At 53.4% G+C, this 17018-nt stretch overlaps 1 protein-coding gene across 1 annotated transcript in view; it reads left to right on the top strand.

Annotated features, from left to right (window-relative positions):
* BMP1 (bone morphogenetic protein 1) overlaps positions 1 to 17018 on the top strand; it is a gene marked incomplete at its 5' end in the record, with an annotated part of 40624 nt that overhangs the window by 809 nt on the left and 22797 nt on the right. Inside the window, 7 exons of the mRNA XM_012726769.1 lie at positions 6235 to 6348; positions 8803 to 8967; positions 9150 to 9267; positions 9535 to 9713; positions 10390 to 10495; positions 11844 to 11968; positions 12786 to 12901. Of these exons, the coding sequence (XP_012582223.1) occupies positions 6235 to 6348; positions 8803 to 8967; positions 9150 to 9267; positions 9535 to 9713; positions 10390 to 10495; positions 11844 to 11968; positions 12786 to 12901 (923 nt within the window). The remainder of the gene's footprint in view (positions 1 to 6234; positions 6349 to 8802; positions 8968 to 9149; positions 9268 to 9534; positions 9714 to 10389; positions 10496 to 11843; positions 11969 to 12785; positions 12902 to 17018) is intronic.

Genomic DNA, 17018 nt, shown 5'->3' with positions numbered 1-17018 from the left:
TTACTGGAATGATGGAGGAGACAGCTGTCAAAGTCAGAGAAGCCAGCCCAGGAGGGGCACTTAGCTCTGTCTCTGTTGCTAGAGGCCCTTACCAAGGCCAACTCAGTGTGTCAGGGAGAAATCACAGACCACTCAAATACTGTATGTCTATCAGCTCCTTGCCTCACCGACACTGGATGCTCATTAGCCAAGGTCAGGGTCCTGGGGAGGGTGTGAGTGTGTGTGCAGGCGGGTGCATTCTTTGTACGTGAATACCCCATGTAACCCCTTCACTCCTGCTAAGCCCAGAGGCGTCCTGCCCTGGGAGTGACCAGATGGCCAGGAACTTCAGTCTCCGGCCCCTTGTCTGATCGAATGACCCTGAATGGGCTGCCTGGGACAAGAGAACACCCGGGCAATGAGATATCAGAATCTTCCCTCAGCTTCCTGCCGCTGACTTCAGCCTTCCTCCCAGGAGCCAGAGCCAGGACCAGTTCCTAGACTGAAGGGGCAGACAGCTCCAGTCCTGACCTGTGGAGCCCCCCTGCAGGCGGCTTGTCATAGCCACTGCAGGAGGAGACCCGAGTGTGGAGGAGGGGATCCCAGTACTCCCCCCCCCCCCCATACCTTCCTCCTTTGTCCCTGCAGGGCTGGAGAAGCCCAACATTGGCCTTTGGTCATCTTCTCTCTCCGGGCTGGGATGGTCATGAGGCTGGGTGGACAGAGCATATGGACTTGGGAGACAGGTGAACCTAGCTGTCAGTCCTGCTCCCACAGCTCATTAGCTGAGGTGTCATCTTCATTATGTTGCCTGAGAAATGGAACTGATAATGTCTGTCTGTAACATTGTGGTAAGGAGCATATAGGAGAAATATGTAAAACACTTCTTAAAGCTTAGCACACAGTAAGCACTAAATAAATGTGGCTGTGGACCTCTGGTTTCTGTGCTTCAGACTCTTGGTCTTTTTCTGAAGGCTTGATCTTCAGGAAAAGGGAGTGCCTCCTTGACCTGTCCCTGAGTCACTTATTCATTCAACTGATCCTCATTTACTGGAGGTCTGACATGTGCCAGCCTGACTTAATATTGTGGGATATAGCATAACATGTCAACCATGGCCCATGCCCTCCAGGCGCTGATAATCTAGTCGCGTACAAGACATATGCCCACGTAACCAGTAGTAGACTAAGATGTGCCGAGTGCCACCTTGGAGGGAAGGCCCTCAGAGTTCAAAGAACTTCTTGCCTCCTACAGTGCTGGTACTGGTGGTGGCAACGAAACTGATTGGGATGGTTTGGAGGGCTTCATGGAGGGGGCAGACTGGGGCAAGACCTTCCAGGATAGGTAGAAAGCAGTCTGAGGGGCTTCACTCCTAGTGGAACTAGGGAGGTGTTGTGAGTGGCTGGAGACTGAGGGCTTTGTCACCAGTCTCAAATTTCGTGCTGGGGTGGGGCTGACTGACTTGGAACTTCAAACGTGGGTTCTGGAGAAAGCGGAGAAAGCTTTCCACCCGGGTGAAGTGAGACTGGTGAGGAGCTGGGCCAGGGCTGGGGCGGCTGAGTGAGCCTGGAAGTCTGATCAAGCCAAGCTTCCAGGTTCCATCTGTGTGTGCCTTGAACAGCCTGGCCTCCCTCCACCCTGCTCCCCAAGACCCACCCCACCACCCTGCAGCTCTGGTTCCCAGGCGTTTTCTGCTTATGTTGCCACCTCCTGCCTGATTTTGCCTCTTGCCCCTGCCCACTGAGCCCTGACCTCCTAGTGCAGGAGGGGATAATGGTGGCAGGCCTCCTAGCTCTACTTCCTCAGGTATGCCCACTTACCTTTGCTCACTTGCCTGGCCAGCTCCCTCCTCTCCCGCCTCTGCCCGCTATGGCATGCATCTCCAAACTGGATGGCCAGGCCCCTTCTTTGGTGGTTACCTCTTGCTGTTACTCTCAGTATTTGGGCTACTGTGGTGGTAAGGGCAAAATTAAGACCCTTGATGCCCTGGAGAGGTTCCTAGATCTTCTGGTAACACCAGAACACCAGAAGCCATGCTGGTCTGTGCATGCAGGGAGCTGGCTCCACCATGCCTTCCTCTCCCACCTTCAGCGAGGAGATTGCAATCCAGCCCTGACTTCTTGTATGTCTGGAGGCCAAACCATTGAGAGGGTCTTACCCCCAAGATTCCCTGCTCCCACTGGCTGCCCTCAGGTGATTAGCCTTGACCCTCAGGGTGTAGGAAAGACCCTGTAGGCAAGAATAGGGACACACTGGCTCCATAAGCAGAGTAGCCCATAGGGAACGCTCCTGAGCCAGTGAGGACCTTACTGCCATCTCTTCCTCAGTTGGTGGGCAGTAACTCACCACCCCCACCACTGTCCCTACCCCAGGGGCCTGGCTTTGGACTTCAGGAGGCCTCAAGGATGCGGTTCAGCTGTGGAGTGAAGAAGCAGTGTCTTCTCTCACCAAACTACCTCCCCCCCCAACCCCAGACACTGTGAATGAGTCACCCACCCACCTAGGCCTCTGCCCCTTGAGTCACCTTCTCTTTCCTGTGCCCCAAAGGAGGCAGAAAAGTAAAATCTCCTGGGGCTCCAGATACAGGGGAACCAATGGAATCCCCTAGGGCCAAGGCACGCTCAAGAATTCTCATTTCTACAAAGAAGATATTGGGGAGAGGGAATAAAATGCCTCAGGCCACTAAGGACCCTCTGAAGATATCCAGGGGATCCAGCTAATAGTGCACGTTCTCCATTTCTGCAGGCGCCCTTCTCCTTCTGGGGGGTGTGGCCTGTGAAGTGGGGTGTGAACATGCATTTATTTGTGTGGTTGAAAACACGGGCTGGCACAGGGAAGGCGTCCAGTGTGTATTTTTGCACATTTGTAGTGTTCACTTGTATTCCACTGTGCACGAATGTACACCTGACTGCCTCCAAGTGCACGTGCAGATATGCAGCCATGCTGAGGAGCATCCTGCGGGCAGCACCCGCACAGGCTGGGCGCTTCAGTATGCCCTGCCCAGGTAGGAGCTTGCCTTGAGAGCCGGGACATGTCTGCTTGGCAAGCTGGCTTTGGAGATCCATCCCGACAGCCTGGCTCCCCTCCCTCCCCCCAGAAAGAATCCTTGCCATGCCCAGGGGGAGGAGACTGTGGAGTCCAGAGGCCAGCCTGGAGGACGCCCATGAGGCTGGCTCTCTCTCTTCTTTCCTCTTCTCCTCCGGCCTGGCTGTGGAACAGCCACGAGTGCTCCTGGCCGGTTTTCAGCCAGAAAACAAAACAACAACTACCCTGGCCCTGACCCTGGGACTTCCTTCCCCATAAGGAGGGACATCCGACTCCCCATCATCCAGATTCCATAGCTTCTTCAGAGGGAGGCGCAGCTCCTCAGCACATCTCTCCTCACTCCCCCCTTCCCATGCATTCCTCAGCCATGACATCCCCCCATGGGGCACCCACTTATGGGCAGCCAGCCCTGGGCCTGGGCCACCTTCCCCTTGCCTTGCCCCCACACAGCCCTGGTCCTGCAGCCAGCACAGCCCTGTGCCCTCTGTTCTTGAATTTGGGGTTCTGCTGTGAAGCACTCTGAGGCCTCACCAGGATGCCCTTGGGAAATAAGAGCTGAACTTGAGCTTACAGTGTTATTAGCTGTTGGTCGTTAACAGTCGCCACTTACTATGCCCAGGCTCTGTTCAGGTGCTTTATTTACATGTTTATTTTACACAGTAATCCTAAGAGACCAATTCTATGATTAGATTTCTATTTAGAATCAAAATTGAGGTTTTTTAAAAAATGTATTCATACAGAGCTGGGGTACAGGCCAGAGGTGCAGAGGGTGAGAGGACTCACCCAAGACAGAGTGGGGAACAGAACAGGCAGATCGACAAAAGTACACTGCTGAGGGGAGCAGTGGGGGGTCAGGAGAGGTCTGCTGCATCTTGTGGATCACCTCCGGGGCTAAGGGTTGAGGATTGAACTGGTGCCTGCCGCAGTGGCTGCGATAGCTTCATCGCGCTGTGCTTTAACCCATCGCACCTCCAGGGAGAGCCCGAAAAATTGAGGTTGAGATGAGTTTCTATGACCTGCCAGCTAGTGGTAGCCAGGCTGGGATTCAAAGACAGGTCTGTCTGACTAAAGATCTCTCTCTTTGCTGCTTTGTCCAAAGGTGAGTCTTGCCGGTCACATGGGTATGGAGGTGCCTATGGGTGTGGGCGTGTGAGCCTGGAGGTGCAGTGTATGTGCAAAGTGTGCAAAGGAGTGTTTAGGAGGCATCCTTGTGGGTACCTCCAAGGTACCCTTGGTGTGTACCTCCAAGATACCGTCCCAGTCCTTGCTAGGCCACCCATGTCAACTGAAAAGCAACTTCTTTGGGTACAACCCCATTAATGGCTGAGCTAAGGCCATCCAGGGTGACATTCGAGTAAAAGAATCTTTCTTGTGTGGTGGAAGATTCTGGGCCACTTACCAGCTCATGACTATGGGCAAGTCATTTTTCCACTTAGATCCGAGCATTCTGAAAGTTGGGGAGATAGTCTGGAATGTAGCTACTCGTTATCTCTGCAAGCAGGTCCTGGGTGGGCTGGGATGAAACGATGCATTAATCCAAAGTGTTTTGTCAATGGAAAGGCACCGCATTCATCTCAGCAGACATTGATATGTGCGCGTGTGGCCACTGTTACTGTTTTAATGGGTCCAGAGCCTGCAGTTGCTTTGTGAGTGCTGGAGCGTGTGTGTGTTTCGTAGGACTGTCTGTTTCTGTTTGTGTGTCTTGGGCAGCTGGGTGTGTGGGTGTCTATTTCTGTGTCTGTGTATTTACAAAATGGGTTCTACGGGAATAATGAATTTCAGTGCAGTGAGCACTGGACTGAGAATCAGTCTACAGATCCAGCCTTTCCAGTGACTATACAATGTGGTCTTGGTTCAGGCATTTCCCTGTTGGGCCTCAGTTTCTTCATCTGGCAAATGGAAGTGTGGCCTGGATCAGTGCCGAAGGCACAACCCCCTCCTGCTGGGCAGGTCCAGATCACACCTATACAGTGTGTGGATGGATGTGTGCTTGCAGGCCTGAAGAATGTAAGCGTGACACTTCATTGGAACAAGCATTGCTGAGTGCCTCCCCCAGGCACGGTGCTGCCCTGGGCGGGGGCCGGGGTGGGGGGGCGGGGGTGTCTGATTTCCCAGGGCTCTGTGTTTGAGAGGATGGCCCCACTTGTCTGTGGGAACTCCACCCATGCCTCTGATTCTGTGTGTGATTAATGAGTGAGTGACCGTTTGTGTGTGTGTCTGTGTGTGTGTCCACCCCGTGGGCCATCTGGGGTGGAGAGACCTGTGTACAAGGCCTCAAGGTTAAAACAATTTGTGTAATGCTGCTCGCCAGGCCTTTGCAGCCCTCAGGATGAGAAGCAGATGTCGCTGTGGGAGGAGCTGCAGGGAAGCTGCCCTCTGCTCCCCTCCAGATCAGCCTCTCTCTTCCCCAACTCAGCCCAGCGTGAAGACCTCATCTGAGCTCCTTCCAAAGCACTGGCCTAGGGTCTGCTCCCTCTAGCTCCCAGACATTACTAAAGGCATGCACACACCCCGCCCTGGGGCCTGGCTCCCTGAAAACATCTCCCCCCCACCCCCAGAAGTCAAAATGGCCTGTCCAGCGCACTCCCTCCCTGCCTTTTTTTCCTCCAGAAAGGGGACCTTGAGACTTAGAGAGGGAGTCACTGGAGAACCATGCAACTTTTTCCTTTATGGGACACTTCCGTGATAGGGCCTGGTCTTCCTAATAGGCTTATCTGCCTCAACTTTTACTCATATTCTCCCCTCCAAGTTGATATAGCACTAGTTGAGTGAACACACCCCCAACAATGTCAAGTTTGTGGGTCCACAACGTAGAACTCTTTCTGTTTTCTTCATGGCCTCTGACTGCGGGGGGTTTATATACCTGTGTATTGTTGAGGTTGGATGCTACATGAGCAGGGAGTTCTGTCTTGCTACTCACTCGAGCAGTGCCTAGCATGTCGGTGCTCACTGACTACCAGAGAATGGAACTAATGGCATGTCCTGTAGGGGCTGGGCATCAGCTTTGCTGGGATCCCAGCTGAAAAGTGAGCATGCGCCTTCCAAGAACCCCTTCATTCTCACAAGGCAGTTGAGGTTGTTTTTTTTTTTTTTTTAAGGGCAACTGAGAATTCAAGTTGTGGTGAGGTTGGGAATGGGGTGCAGGGGTGGGGTGGGGGCCCAGGAGGACTGCTAGGAGGACTAACTGCCGTGACCTCTTCTCTTCTCACTAGCTGCCTTCCTTGGGGACATTGCCCTGGATGAGGAGGACTTGAGGGCCTTCCAGACGCAGCAGGCTGCGGATCTCAGGCAGCGTGCAACCCGCAGGTCTCCCTTCAAGGCTGCAGGTACTCTGGGGTGGGTGACCCTCCTGTATCCCAGAGGTGGTCTCCAATTGGAGAGACAAGGAACGGCCCTGTTTCCAGCCAGGGCCTCCCAGTACAGAAGCCAGTGTAAAGACTTATCTCCCCTTGGGATATCTTTATCCCTTCGCCAGAGGAGGAGTAAGTATAGGCATACCAGGACCGAAGAACTGACTTTCTTTTGTTTACAGTTTACAAAAAGCACTTTCAAAAACTTTATCTAACTTGACTGTTCCCAGCCTCCCTCAAAGGTAGGTGTCAGACGACCTCCATTTCAGATACAGGCACTACTGGGGTAATATGACTGGCTCAAGATCACAGAGCTTGTCAGGGATGGAGCTGGGACAGGAAAGCCAAGGCCCTCACGCAACACAATTCCCTCTCCCTTCTGCTCCCACTTTGCAAGCTTCTATGCATCCTGGAAAGCCCATCTCAAGAACTTCTCTTGTGAGATCTGGCCTGCTCACCCACAGCCTTTATCTCTGTTTTCTTTTCTCTCTCTGCTCTGCTCTTACCCTACTAGTATCTCACATATCATGCTCTATTTCATTGATTTGTTTATGTCTGTCTCCCCTGTTGAACCAGAAGTTCCTAAAAGCTAGGGATGGTTCCTTCTTACCTTGGATATGTCCCAAGTACCTCCCAACCCACCTAGCACTTGTGAATGGGTGAGCAAAGGGAGAAATTAGGGCCGGCTGGCTCAATTCAGTCCAGGTTTCTCAGGACTCTGGAACGTGGGCCTGCCAACGTTTAGTTAGCTCTCCCACTACTAAAAGGTGGGATTCTCCCCTGGGCATGCTCTGGGCACACATTAATAGTGTTGGCTAGTTGTTCTGTCCAGCTTGAGTGAAGACCCTGGCATGGACAGCCCATGGAATAAAGGACAAACTGTTCCAGGGAGCAGCAAACACTGGAGGGAATAACCTGTTGGCCAGGTAACTAGCAAGGCTGACTTGACCTTCATGGGGACCAGGAGACACCAGGAGAAAGCAGAGGGGGAGTTGCATCACCTGATCTCCCACTGGCCCATCAGGCTTCCTCATTGCAGATGTGACAGGGCTGGAACCATCACAGAGAGCTAGTGTGTGAAATGAGAAGTGTTTGAAAGTGCTTGTAGAAGACATCGTTTTGTCTGTCCCATAAATATGAAAGTGTACTAGATAAGATCTAGTCTCAGATCCCCCAATTCCTAGAAAATGGGTACAGTAAGTCCTTGAATAACATCATCTCATTCAACATCATTTAACTAACGAAAAAAGCCGTGATTCCTGGTGAGGCCACTGTCTGTGTAGAATTTGTGTATTCTTCCCAAGACTGCATGGGTTTTCCACAGACACTCCAATTTCCCCCACATCGCAAAGCATGCAAGTTAGGTTTCTTGCTGTATCTAAAGCATGGGCGCATGTGAGACCCATGTTGTGGGAAGGTGTCCTGCCCAGGTTGGGTGACTGCCCTGTGCCCTGAGCGGCAGGGTGGGCTCCCACCCACCCCCTGAACTAGAAGGAGCAGCTGGGGGCTCACATAATTTGAATCCAAATTATTTTTTAAAGTTAGAAGTGTTTTGGGTCTTTATTTAGAAGTTTGGTGAGTTCTGGAAGCCAGAAATATGCCATAGCAATTTAACTCTTGTTCACATTAAGTGACCTGTGGTAACATTGGTTTTGTTTTCTGTCACTTCTTTCAAGTCATCGTTTTCAAGGTCCTATCAAAGGTGTTCAGTGAGGACTTACTGTCCACTGTTGCTCTCTTTTTCAATACAGCCAATTTTCACTATCCACCATAGCTCTGATGTGATGATTATGATAGAATAACCTTCAGTTACACTACAAGCTCACTGCAAACACTGAATTAGCAAATACTGAACCTTAGAGAGACACAGGGTTTGGCTCCTGCCAGCCTCGGTCACCCTATCTTTGTGTGTTTCTGTTTAAGTACACCTTGTTTGATTTACAGTTGATTCATTAACACAGAACCGACGTCTAGCTAACAGCTCTGTAACACATGCCTCTTCAGTTTGTCTGACTTATCTAAATCTAACTTGTGCTTTCCAAGGCACTGCTCAGCTTCTCCAGCTTAGCAACAGTAAGTCAGCCACTGGGAAGGTGAGCATTTTAAAAAGAGAAATCACCCGACAAAAAGCGCGGAAATGCAAAACCCAGGCCCTAAATAGACAGTGACAAGGATGCGCATTGCCAGTTGGGAAGCTAAATAGAGACTGAGCACCATTTTGTTTGACCTTAGCTGGAAACAGGCACTTTGTGCAATTCTGATATTTCACTGTCAGTGAGTGATGGTGAAAGAGCTAAAGCTAGTGAGTCGGGTGGTAAGTAAACTTCATGAGTAGGCAAACACAGAATCCCCAAATAAGAAGAATCCATTATCATCCCCCCTCCTCCCTTCATTCATCTTCTACCATTGTCTTCCTCTTCCAATTCCCAGGGAACTCATCTACCCCCAGCTGTCAGAGTGCTACTTCACAGCCGCAAAGGAGAAGCCGAGGGAGACGGAGAGGCAGGTCCCGAAGCCGGAGGGCTGCCACCTCCCGGCCAGAGCGGGTGTGGCCCGACGGGGTCATCCCCTTTGTCATTGGGGGAAACTTCACAGGTGAGTGTGCTGTGAGGAAGCAGCCTGCATCAGGCCTGGGCTTGGGCTCGTCCTGCCGTGCCCCTGACATGCGCGGTGCCTTCTGTTTATCTGTCCAACAAACTGCTACAGACTCCTAAGTGGGCGGGTGGAGGAGGGCCAGACTGGACGCAGAGACAGACTGGCCTTCCTGGTCCTGGCAGGCAGCCAGAGGGCAGTCTTCCGGCAGGCCATGAGGCACTGGGAGAAGCACACCTGCGTGACCTTCCTGGAGCGCACAGATGAGGACAGCTATATCGTATTCACCTACCGGCCCTGCGGGTAAGCAGGACTCCTGGGCTCTGTGCCCTCGGCCATCGCCCCACCCGCGTGGTGACCTGGGCGTTGGAGCTGCCCATGGGGACACAGCCCTGCATCATCTGTCCCCTTCTACCTCGGCACATCTCCCCAGGAGGTGGCCTGAGCCTCCCACACGCAAGTCCTTCCCCGCCCTTCTGCTCCCCTGCCCCCTGGCAGCCTGGCCCGGCCCCTGAGTGGATGCACTCCCCCAGCTCGGGACCACCCCCCTGAGCTGGCCCCGCCCTCCAGGTGCTGCTCCTATGTGGGTCGCCGAGGTGGGGGCCCCCAGGCCATCTCCATTGGCAAGAATTGCGACAAGTTCGGCATCGTGGTCCATGAACTGGGCCACGTCATCGGCTTCTGGCACGAGCACACACGGCCCGACCGGGACCGCCACGTCTCCATCGTGCGTGAGAACATCCAGCCAGGTAGTGCCACCTGCCCACTCCTGGCTGCAGGGTTCTGGGGGAGGGGTGCTGGGCTGCTCCCTGGAGTCATCCTTTGTGACTCAGCATTGAGAGTCCTGCCCCTGAGATTCCAGGACATAGCAGCTTAGAGGCCACAGGGCAGTTCTGCAGCTCTTTTAGGGAGCCGGGCAGGGCCTGGCGCTGGGCACACGGGCCTTCCCGAGCAGCAGAGCCCACCTCGCCTTTAGGGTGTGGCGTGGGCAGGGGCAGGGCTCCCCCATGCCACCCCAACCTTTCTCTCACTTCAGCCAGTTCTCTGCTCTCTGCCTGTCTGTCCTCTGAAGGCTATTCTGTTTTTCCTTGCTTTCTCTCCCCTCCCTCCTCCTCCTTCTCTCTCCCAGGCCTCCTCCCGCTCTCCACTGCTTTCATCTTGCTATGGGTCTAGAAGTGGGCCCTCCCCATACTCCCTTTGAACCTTTCCTTCAGCAAGTCCTCACTCAGCCTGTCCCTCTGCTGGACAGACTCTTCCAGAGACCCTCCCTCCCCCCCCAGGCTTCCCTTAGCTGCTCCCAGGACCCTCTGGTAGGGGGGCACCTCTCAAACCCAAGGAGGACCCCATTCCCACCCTGAAAAGGGGGCACTGCATCCACACAGACCCGCCCCTCCCACCCCCACCCCCTTTTCCTGGTCTTCGCAGGGCAGGAGTATAACTTCCTGAAGATGGAGGTACAGGAGGTGGAGTCTCTGGACGAGACCTATGACTTTGACAGTATCATGCACTATGCCCGGAACACGTTCTCCAGGTGAGAAATGGCCTGGCCTCTCCTGGCAGCACAAGCCTGCTTGCCAGGGGAGTCAGCAAGGACAGAGTGGACCTCTGGGCTGTCCAGCAGAGAGTTCTCGGGTGCTGCTTCACTGCTCTTTTCTTCCACGTAGGGCCCAGGCAGGCCCTCACTCACAGGCCCTAGGTCCTCACCTGGGACTGCACGCGGCGGCCGGAAGGCTGCACCCTGCTGCTCTGCCAGGCACCAGCACAGGGCTCCCAGTCCCAAGAGCTCCGAGCTGTTCCCTCACCCCTTGGCCAAAGGGGGCACATTTTTCTGACTGGGGCTCCCTTATCGATCTGCCTGCCTTTTTGTAATTGGACAAAGTCTGGCTCCTTTCCTCCACTGGACCCCTCCTCAGCTCTCTTTAAAGCTCCTCTTCTTTAGCCTGGCCCCAGTGAGCCAGTGTCCCCACCCCAGCTTCTCCTAAGCACAGTGCGGGAAGCCACCCCCCCCACTCCTCACACCCCCCACATCCCTCACCCGGCCTGTCCCATGCCTGGCTCTTTCCTCTGTCTCTGCTCTTCAGCTGTCTCAGAACTGGCCCTCCCCCTCTCCTGCCTGTCCCTCCCAGACCCACTCTTCCTGCCCTCAGACATGAGGGAAAAGACTAAGGACGGTGGTGAGGTCATCCTGCCCCCACACCCACAGACCCCCACCCGGAACATTTCCCACCGCATCCCACCCCACCCCCTGCTGAGCTCCACCCAGCTGGGTGTGAGTCAGGGCTCTGGGGAGGTGGAGGGCTGCCCGTTTCCCCTCCACGCTGCCCCTCCCAGATGCAGACACCCAGGATTTAGTGGGGAAGCTCTGGGCGGTGGGGGGCTGGGAGAGCAGGAGATGCTGCTGGGCAAGAGCTGGCCGCACTGTCCCCAGGGTCTGTCCTGCCACGTGGAACCTGCCCTTCGGCCTTGTCCCACGTGCTGTCAGAAGCAGCCTCCATGTCAGCAGGGTGAAGCGTTGACCTTGGATCTGCCTGGGAGAAGCCCAAGCAGGGCTGAATCAGCATGGGGGGCCCAGAAGCTGGGGCTGGGTGGGGCTGGGGACTAGGGTTACCAAGTTCTCATGGGGTTAGGAGTCAGGGCCATACTGAGCTGGGGCAGCAATGGGTCCCCGGGGCGTCCTGGGGCTCCCCAGGGGCTGTGGCTGCCACGGGGCAGGGTGGCTGAGATCAGTGGGCAGCATAATGACAGGGTGAGACGTCTCCGCCTGTCCCGGACCCTGCTGTGGAATGTCTGGGCTTTGGCAGGGTCATGACCTTGGGTGCCCACAGCAGCCTCCCCTGCTTTCAGCAGCCTCTCACCCAGGCCCGACTTTTCCTCCCCAGGGGCATCTTTCTGGACACCATTGTCCCCAAGTATGAGGTGAATGGGGTGAAACCTCCCATCGGCCAAAGGACTCGGCTCAGCAAGGGGGACATCGCCCAGGCCCGAAAGCTCTACAAGTGTCCAGGTCAGGGCAGGGAGGAATGGAGGGCAGGGGGGAGGGAGGCAGAGGCCAGGGCCTGGGTGCAAGCTTCAAGCTTTCAGTCTTAGAGAAGGCTGAGACTGCCTGGTGTAGGGACATGGCCCTCGGGGAGGGTCATCACCACGTGTGGGACCAAACTGGACCCCTGACCAGTAAGATACTGAGCACCCACCTCCGAGGGCGTGAGCGAATGGGGGTGTGGAGCGGACAATAGGAAAGAAGAGAGCGTACATCTCACGGAGAGGAGGCTCGCTGGAGCAGCGCCACCTGAAGTCTGGAGCATGTTGCCTTGACACAGGCCTGGCAGGGAAGTGGGGTGGCTTTGCTTCCATGTGAGGAGCAGGGGGTAGATCTTTTTTTTTTAAGATTTATTTATTTATGTATACAGAACTGGGGTACAGGCCAGAGGTGCAGGGGCGGTGCTGTCAGAAGCAGCCCCCATGTCAGCAGGGTGACTGGAGACAGAGCGGGGAGCAGAACAGGCAGATCGAGGAAGGACACTGCTGAGGGGAGCAGCTGGCGGGTCAGGAGAGGTCTGCTGCACCATGTGGGTCACCTCCGGGGCGGGGATCGAACTCGCACTGCAGTGGCTGCGGCCAGCTTGCTATGCTACTGTCCTGACCCTTTGGGCCACCAGGGAGGGCCCCACAGGAGGTAGATCTTAAAGGGCAGGACCATTCTACACTCCCTGTTCTCCTCAGCCACTCTCCGGTGCCCCAAAGAAGCCAGGGTGGGGAAGCCAGAAGGAAGGGAGAACTGGGTCCCTGAAGCCAACCACACAGGCCTTCCCTTTCCTTGACAGCCTGTGGAGAGACCCTACAAGACAGCACCGGCAACTTCTCCTCCCCCGAGTACCCCAACGGCTACTCTGCCCACATGCACTGTGTATGGCGCATCTCCGTCACACCTGGGGAGAAGGTAATCGGGCATGCCCTCCCTGCCAGAACCCCCAGAGTAGTGTGGCTCCTCCCCAGAACCGCCGTGACTGTCAGTGCCTGCGGGTCCGTCTGCCCCACTGGAGTGAAAAGCAAGCACCTCACTAGCAGAGGGACCCCCACCATCTCTAGCCTTCCAGGCATCTCCCAGCAGTTTGTCAGTGAAGGCCGACTGGCTCGGCGGCCCAGACCATGCAACCGCCACGTCTGTAAGTGCTGCTCAGACCCATTCACTGCTGTGGAATCCAGCTGCTTCCCTGCCCCACCCTGGATCTTCCATATCTTTCAAACTTTTATTGCTCCAGGATACAGCCTTAAGACGTAATTTCCCTTGATCGGAACATGGTACTTAATGTACCAGCGTCCATCCGGATTATTTTATTATTGGCCACATTGTTCATTCCGACAGTTCTAGATCATTTTGAACTGGAGTCCCAACTGCCAGCAGGTAGCCATCTCTTTTTCTCTGCCATGAGCTCATTCGATAAGTAGATCCTCTAGGTCTCCCCGCCTGGGACACAAGCCAGAGCACTCCCTCTGCACTGATGCGACCCACTCATCTGCAGGCTTTGGGCAGTTATTCCACCAGCAATGACATCGCGCAGTGTGGTAGCATCCAGCCACCTTGTGCGGTGAGCTGCTTCCCAGACCACGCCTTGTCTCGATCTCGTCAGCAGGAAGTGGTTAATAAATGCTGAACACGTAGGTCGATTGCCTCACCAAATCAAATCCACTGTTTCACCAGTTAGTAAAACCCCTGCAACAAAAGAAGAGAAATTTGACGTTCATGTTTCAAGTGAGCCCAAACTAGCTCCCAGTAATCCAGTGTTTCTTTTCTAAATGGTCTCAAACCTTCTGTTTAATTGAGGATTGACATTCAGCTCAGTGGTTTGCAGTTCCCAGAATCCACTCCAAGCCCTCTCCCCATGCACACAAGTACATATACACCCCCTGGAAGGTTGTTCTGAGTTGTCAAGATTACAGATGCTCATCACAGCTGCAAGTTGTTTGAATGTCTTCTGATGTCATTTTTGAGCCCAGAGAGGAAAGCCAACTTAAAGAGGTGCTCACTGGCTTTCTGCCTCCAGTATTGAGCTCCCTTTTCTTTTCCAAACTGCTTATTTTTTTTTAAGATTTATTTATTTATGCATACAAGAGATGGGGTACAGACCAGAGGTGGGGAGTAAGTGGATTCACCAAAGACAGTAGGGAGCAGAACAGGCAGATCAACCAAAATGCACTGCTGAGGGGAGCAGCGGGTGGGCCAGGAGAGGTCTGCCACGCCATGTGGGTCACCTCCAGAGCGGGGGATCGAACTCGCACTGAAGCGGCTGCAGCTAGCTGGCAGTGCTGTGCTCTAACCTGTTGCGCCACCAGGGAGGGCCTAAACTGCGCTTATTTTAATTTTTGTAATCTGAAGGTCATTCTCATTTCTTTTGAGTAATTATGTCATATCTCATGGTTAACTTTCTGCTGTCTTCCTTCAAAAGTGAATCCATCCCTTCCTTGTTCTGCTTCTTATTCTAAATCTAACTGAAGATAGCCATCATTTTTGCTATCTTGTAATGGTTGTCCCCTGGTTCCTCTTATCCCTCTGCAAGGGTCTCTACCACTCTAGCCTTTGGAAATCTCCCTGCAGATAATAATAATGATATTACTACTACTTCTAATAGCCATTAATGATTATCGAACATATAATCCTTAACATGTGTATCCTTTAATTGGCACAACAACAATATAAGCTGGGTACAATATTATCCCATTTTGCATATGTGCAAAATTAGGAAAAATTAGGCAACTTGCTCAAGACCACAGAGAACTTGACTTATAAATACAAAAGTCCATGATTGCAATGCTATATGCATTCTAAAGCTCTGTCCCATTCCAACAACTACTCAAGTATCCATCAACAAACCTGTGTCCTGGACACTGGGACAGGAAGATGCACAGACAACCCCTCACCCCCACCCAGAGCAGCTGTGTAGAGCTTTGCTTTCTCTCCTGTTGGAGGTTTACTCAGCTGGCAGGGATGTGGCAGCCTAGTTGACTTCAGCACTTTTCCCTGCTGTTCTGGGCTGGCCCGGGCTGGCCCTGGTCTCTGGTGAACACCTGGTCTTATTCCAGGAGCCTTTCTATGCCTCAGGCCTGTCCCTTCCATAACCCCCAGAAAACTCCCCTCCTTATTCAGAAGCCTGCCTGGAACTCCAGGGGGAGAAGCAGGTTTTGGGTGAGAAGCCCTGATGAACTAATAATAGTTGTGGGAATGTAACACTAAACACAGTTCATGCTCCTGGATGAAACTATGGAGGTGTAAGTGAACCAGTGGTGACCCTGGGTGGGGGGGGACATTGACAGGGGCAAGATAGTCAGAAAAAGCTGATGTTGTAAGAGAATAGTGATCACTCTTTGTCATCTAACTGTAACGTGCCAGGCAAACTTACACGTCGTCTATGTGTTCTTTCATTGCTCCTCCAAAGTTTGTGATGACCTGGGTACGTGATCCCCACTGGACAGGTGAGAGACTTGACACTCAAGGGTGCGAGTAAATCTGCACACGTTTCCATGAGTGGTAGTGGCAGGATCAGCACGCAGACTCCAAAGTCTATGCTCTTTCAAACTTGAAATAAGTCCACCTGTGTTAGCAGATGGACTTTGACATCTATTTTGGCTACCCAGAGGTTGTTTTTCAAAGGCTTCTCAATTCTCAACTTTTTGCCAGAAATGTGATAGGTGAATCTATTTTTTTTTTAAGGTTTATTTATTTATACATACAGAACTGGGGCACAAGCCAGAGCTGCAAGGTAGGTGGTGAGAAGATTCACCAGAGAGAGAGTGGCAGGCTGACTGAAATACACTGCTGAGGGGAGCAGCAGGTGGGTCAGTCAGGAGAGGTCTGCCTGCCACGCCATGTGGGTCACCTCCCTGGCCAGGGATTGAACTCGTGCTGCAGTGGCTGCAGTGCTGTGCTTTAACCCGCACACCACCAGGGAGGGCCCAATAGGTGAATCTTATCTGATACCATTATGCAAGCCAAGGGCTTGTCACACAAGGAAAGAGCCACTCTGGAAGGCTTCTCTTAGTCTCCCCAAGTCTACACGGTTTACTATTAGCAGCTGCCCCAAAGAGGATTTTCACTTTCCCAAGCAGCAAAGGCAGCTTCCTTATGAGCAAGCATGCCTCTTGCACCTGGCAGTGGCCATCCTCATTCCCGTTTCTACCTTCTGATACCTGCTTGTGCTCCTGACAAATTCTGCCTCCTCTGGAATGCCTTCCCTGACCCGACCTCCTTTCCCCAACCTGGCTGCAATTACTCCTGCCCGCTCTGCAGGGCCTGTGCTGGACCCTCCCCTAAGTCCTTACCTCTCCTTGCTGACAGTGTGTGGCTCCTAGGATGGGTGTGGAGGGGCGGAGTGGACATTTTGTCTTTGCACAGTGGTTGGGCAGGACAGATTGGCAGCCCCAGGGAGGCCACATGGAGCAATGTCAGTGGATCAGGGTGTCAGTTGCAGAACCAGAGTGGCTGAATTTGACTCCCAGATGTGTTGTTCAGTGCTTCTATGAACTTGGAGAAGATTTTGCTCATTTGTAAACTCTGATCTCCATAACGTGCTAGGCTGGAGGCGATCACAGCGTGGGAGGCAGCGGGGATGAATCCATAGTCACCGTTGTCATTCCTGTATACTTAATCTCGTAAATGAGTAAACCCAGGCCGCTTCCCTGGTACCATCTGCCTTCCCCCACTTTCAGGCGTCTTCTCTGAACCATCTCAAATATCAAACTATCTTAAGCAAACTCAGCTCAGAGTGAATTTAACTTTTCTTGAGTACTACAGCCTGTTGGCTGTCTGTCTGCAGGTGGCGTGCACCATACATATGTAGGTGTCTAATGCCATTGTGAGCTTCATATATACGAATTAATTCGAAGCTGAGGCAAGTACTTAAGCCACTACAGTCTTACAAATAAGGGAATGAAGACATAGGCGAGTTAAAGGGGGCCTACGACCCTGCAGGAGCCGGACCGGTGCCCGATCGCGGGTCCCCAGGGCCATGTGTCCTCTTAGTTCCTCCTTGAGCTCAGCCAATAAACAAGTACTTCCCCCA

Source organism: Condylura cristata, unplaced genomic scaffold (assembly GCF_000260355.1).
Source record: "Condylura cristata isolate star-nosed mole 26May11 unplaced genomic scaffold, ConCri1.0 scaffold00018, whole genome shotgun sequence".
NCBI classification, from domain to species: Eukaryota; Metazoa; Chordata; class Mammalia; order Eulipotyphla; family Talpidae; genus Condylura; species Condylura cristata.
Note: the sequence above shows the minus strand (reverse complement) of the source record. Positions and strands in the feature narration are given on the sequence as shown.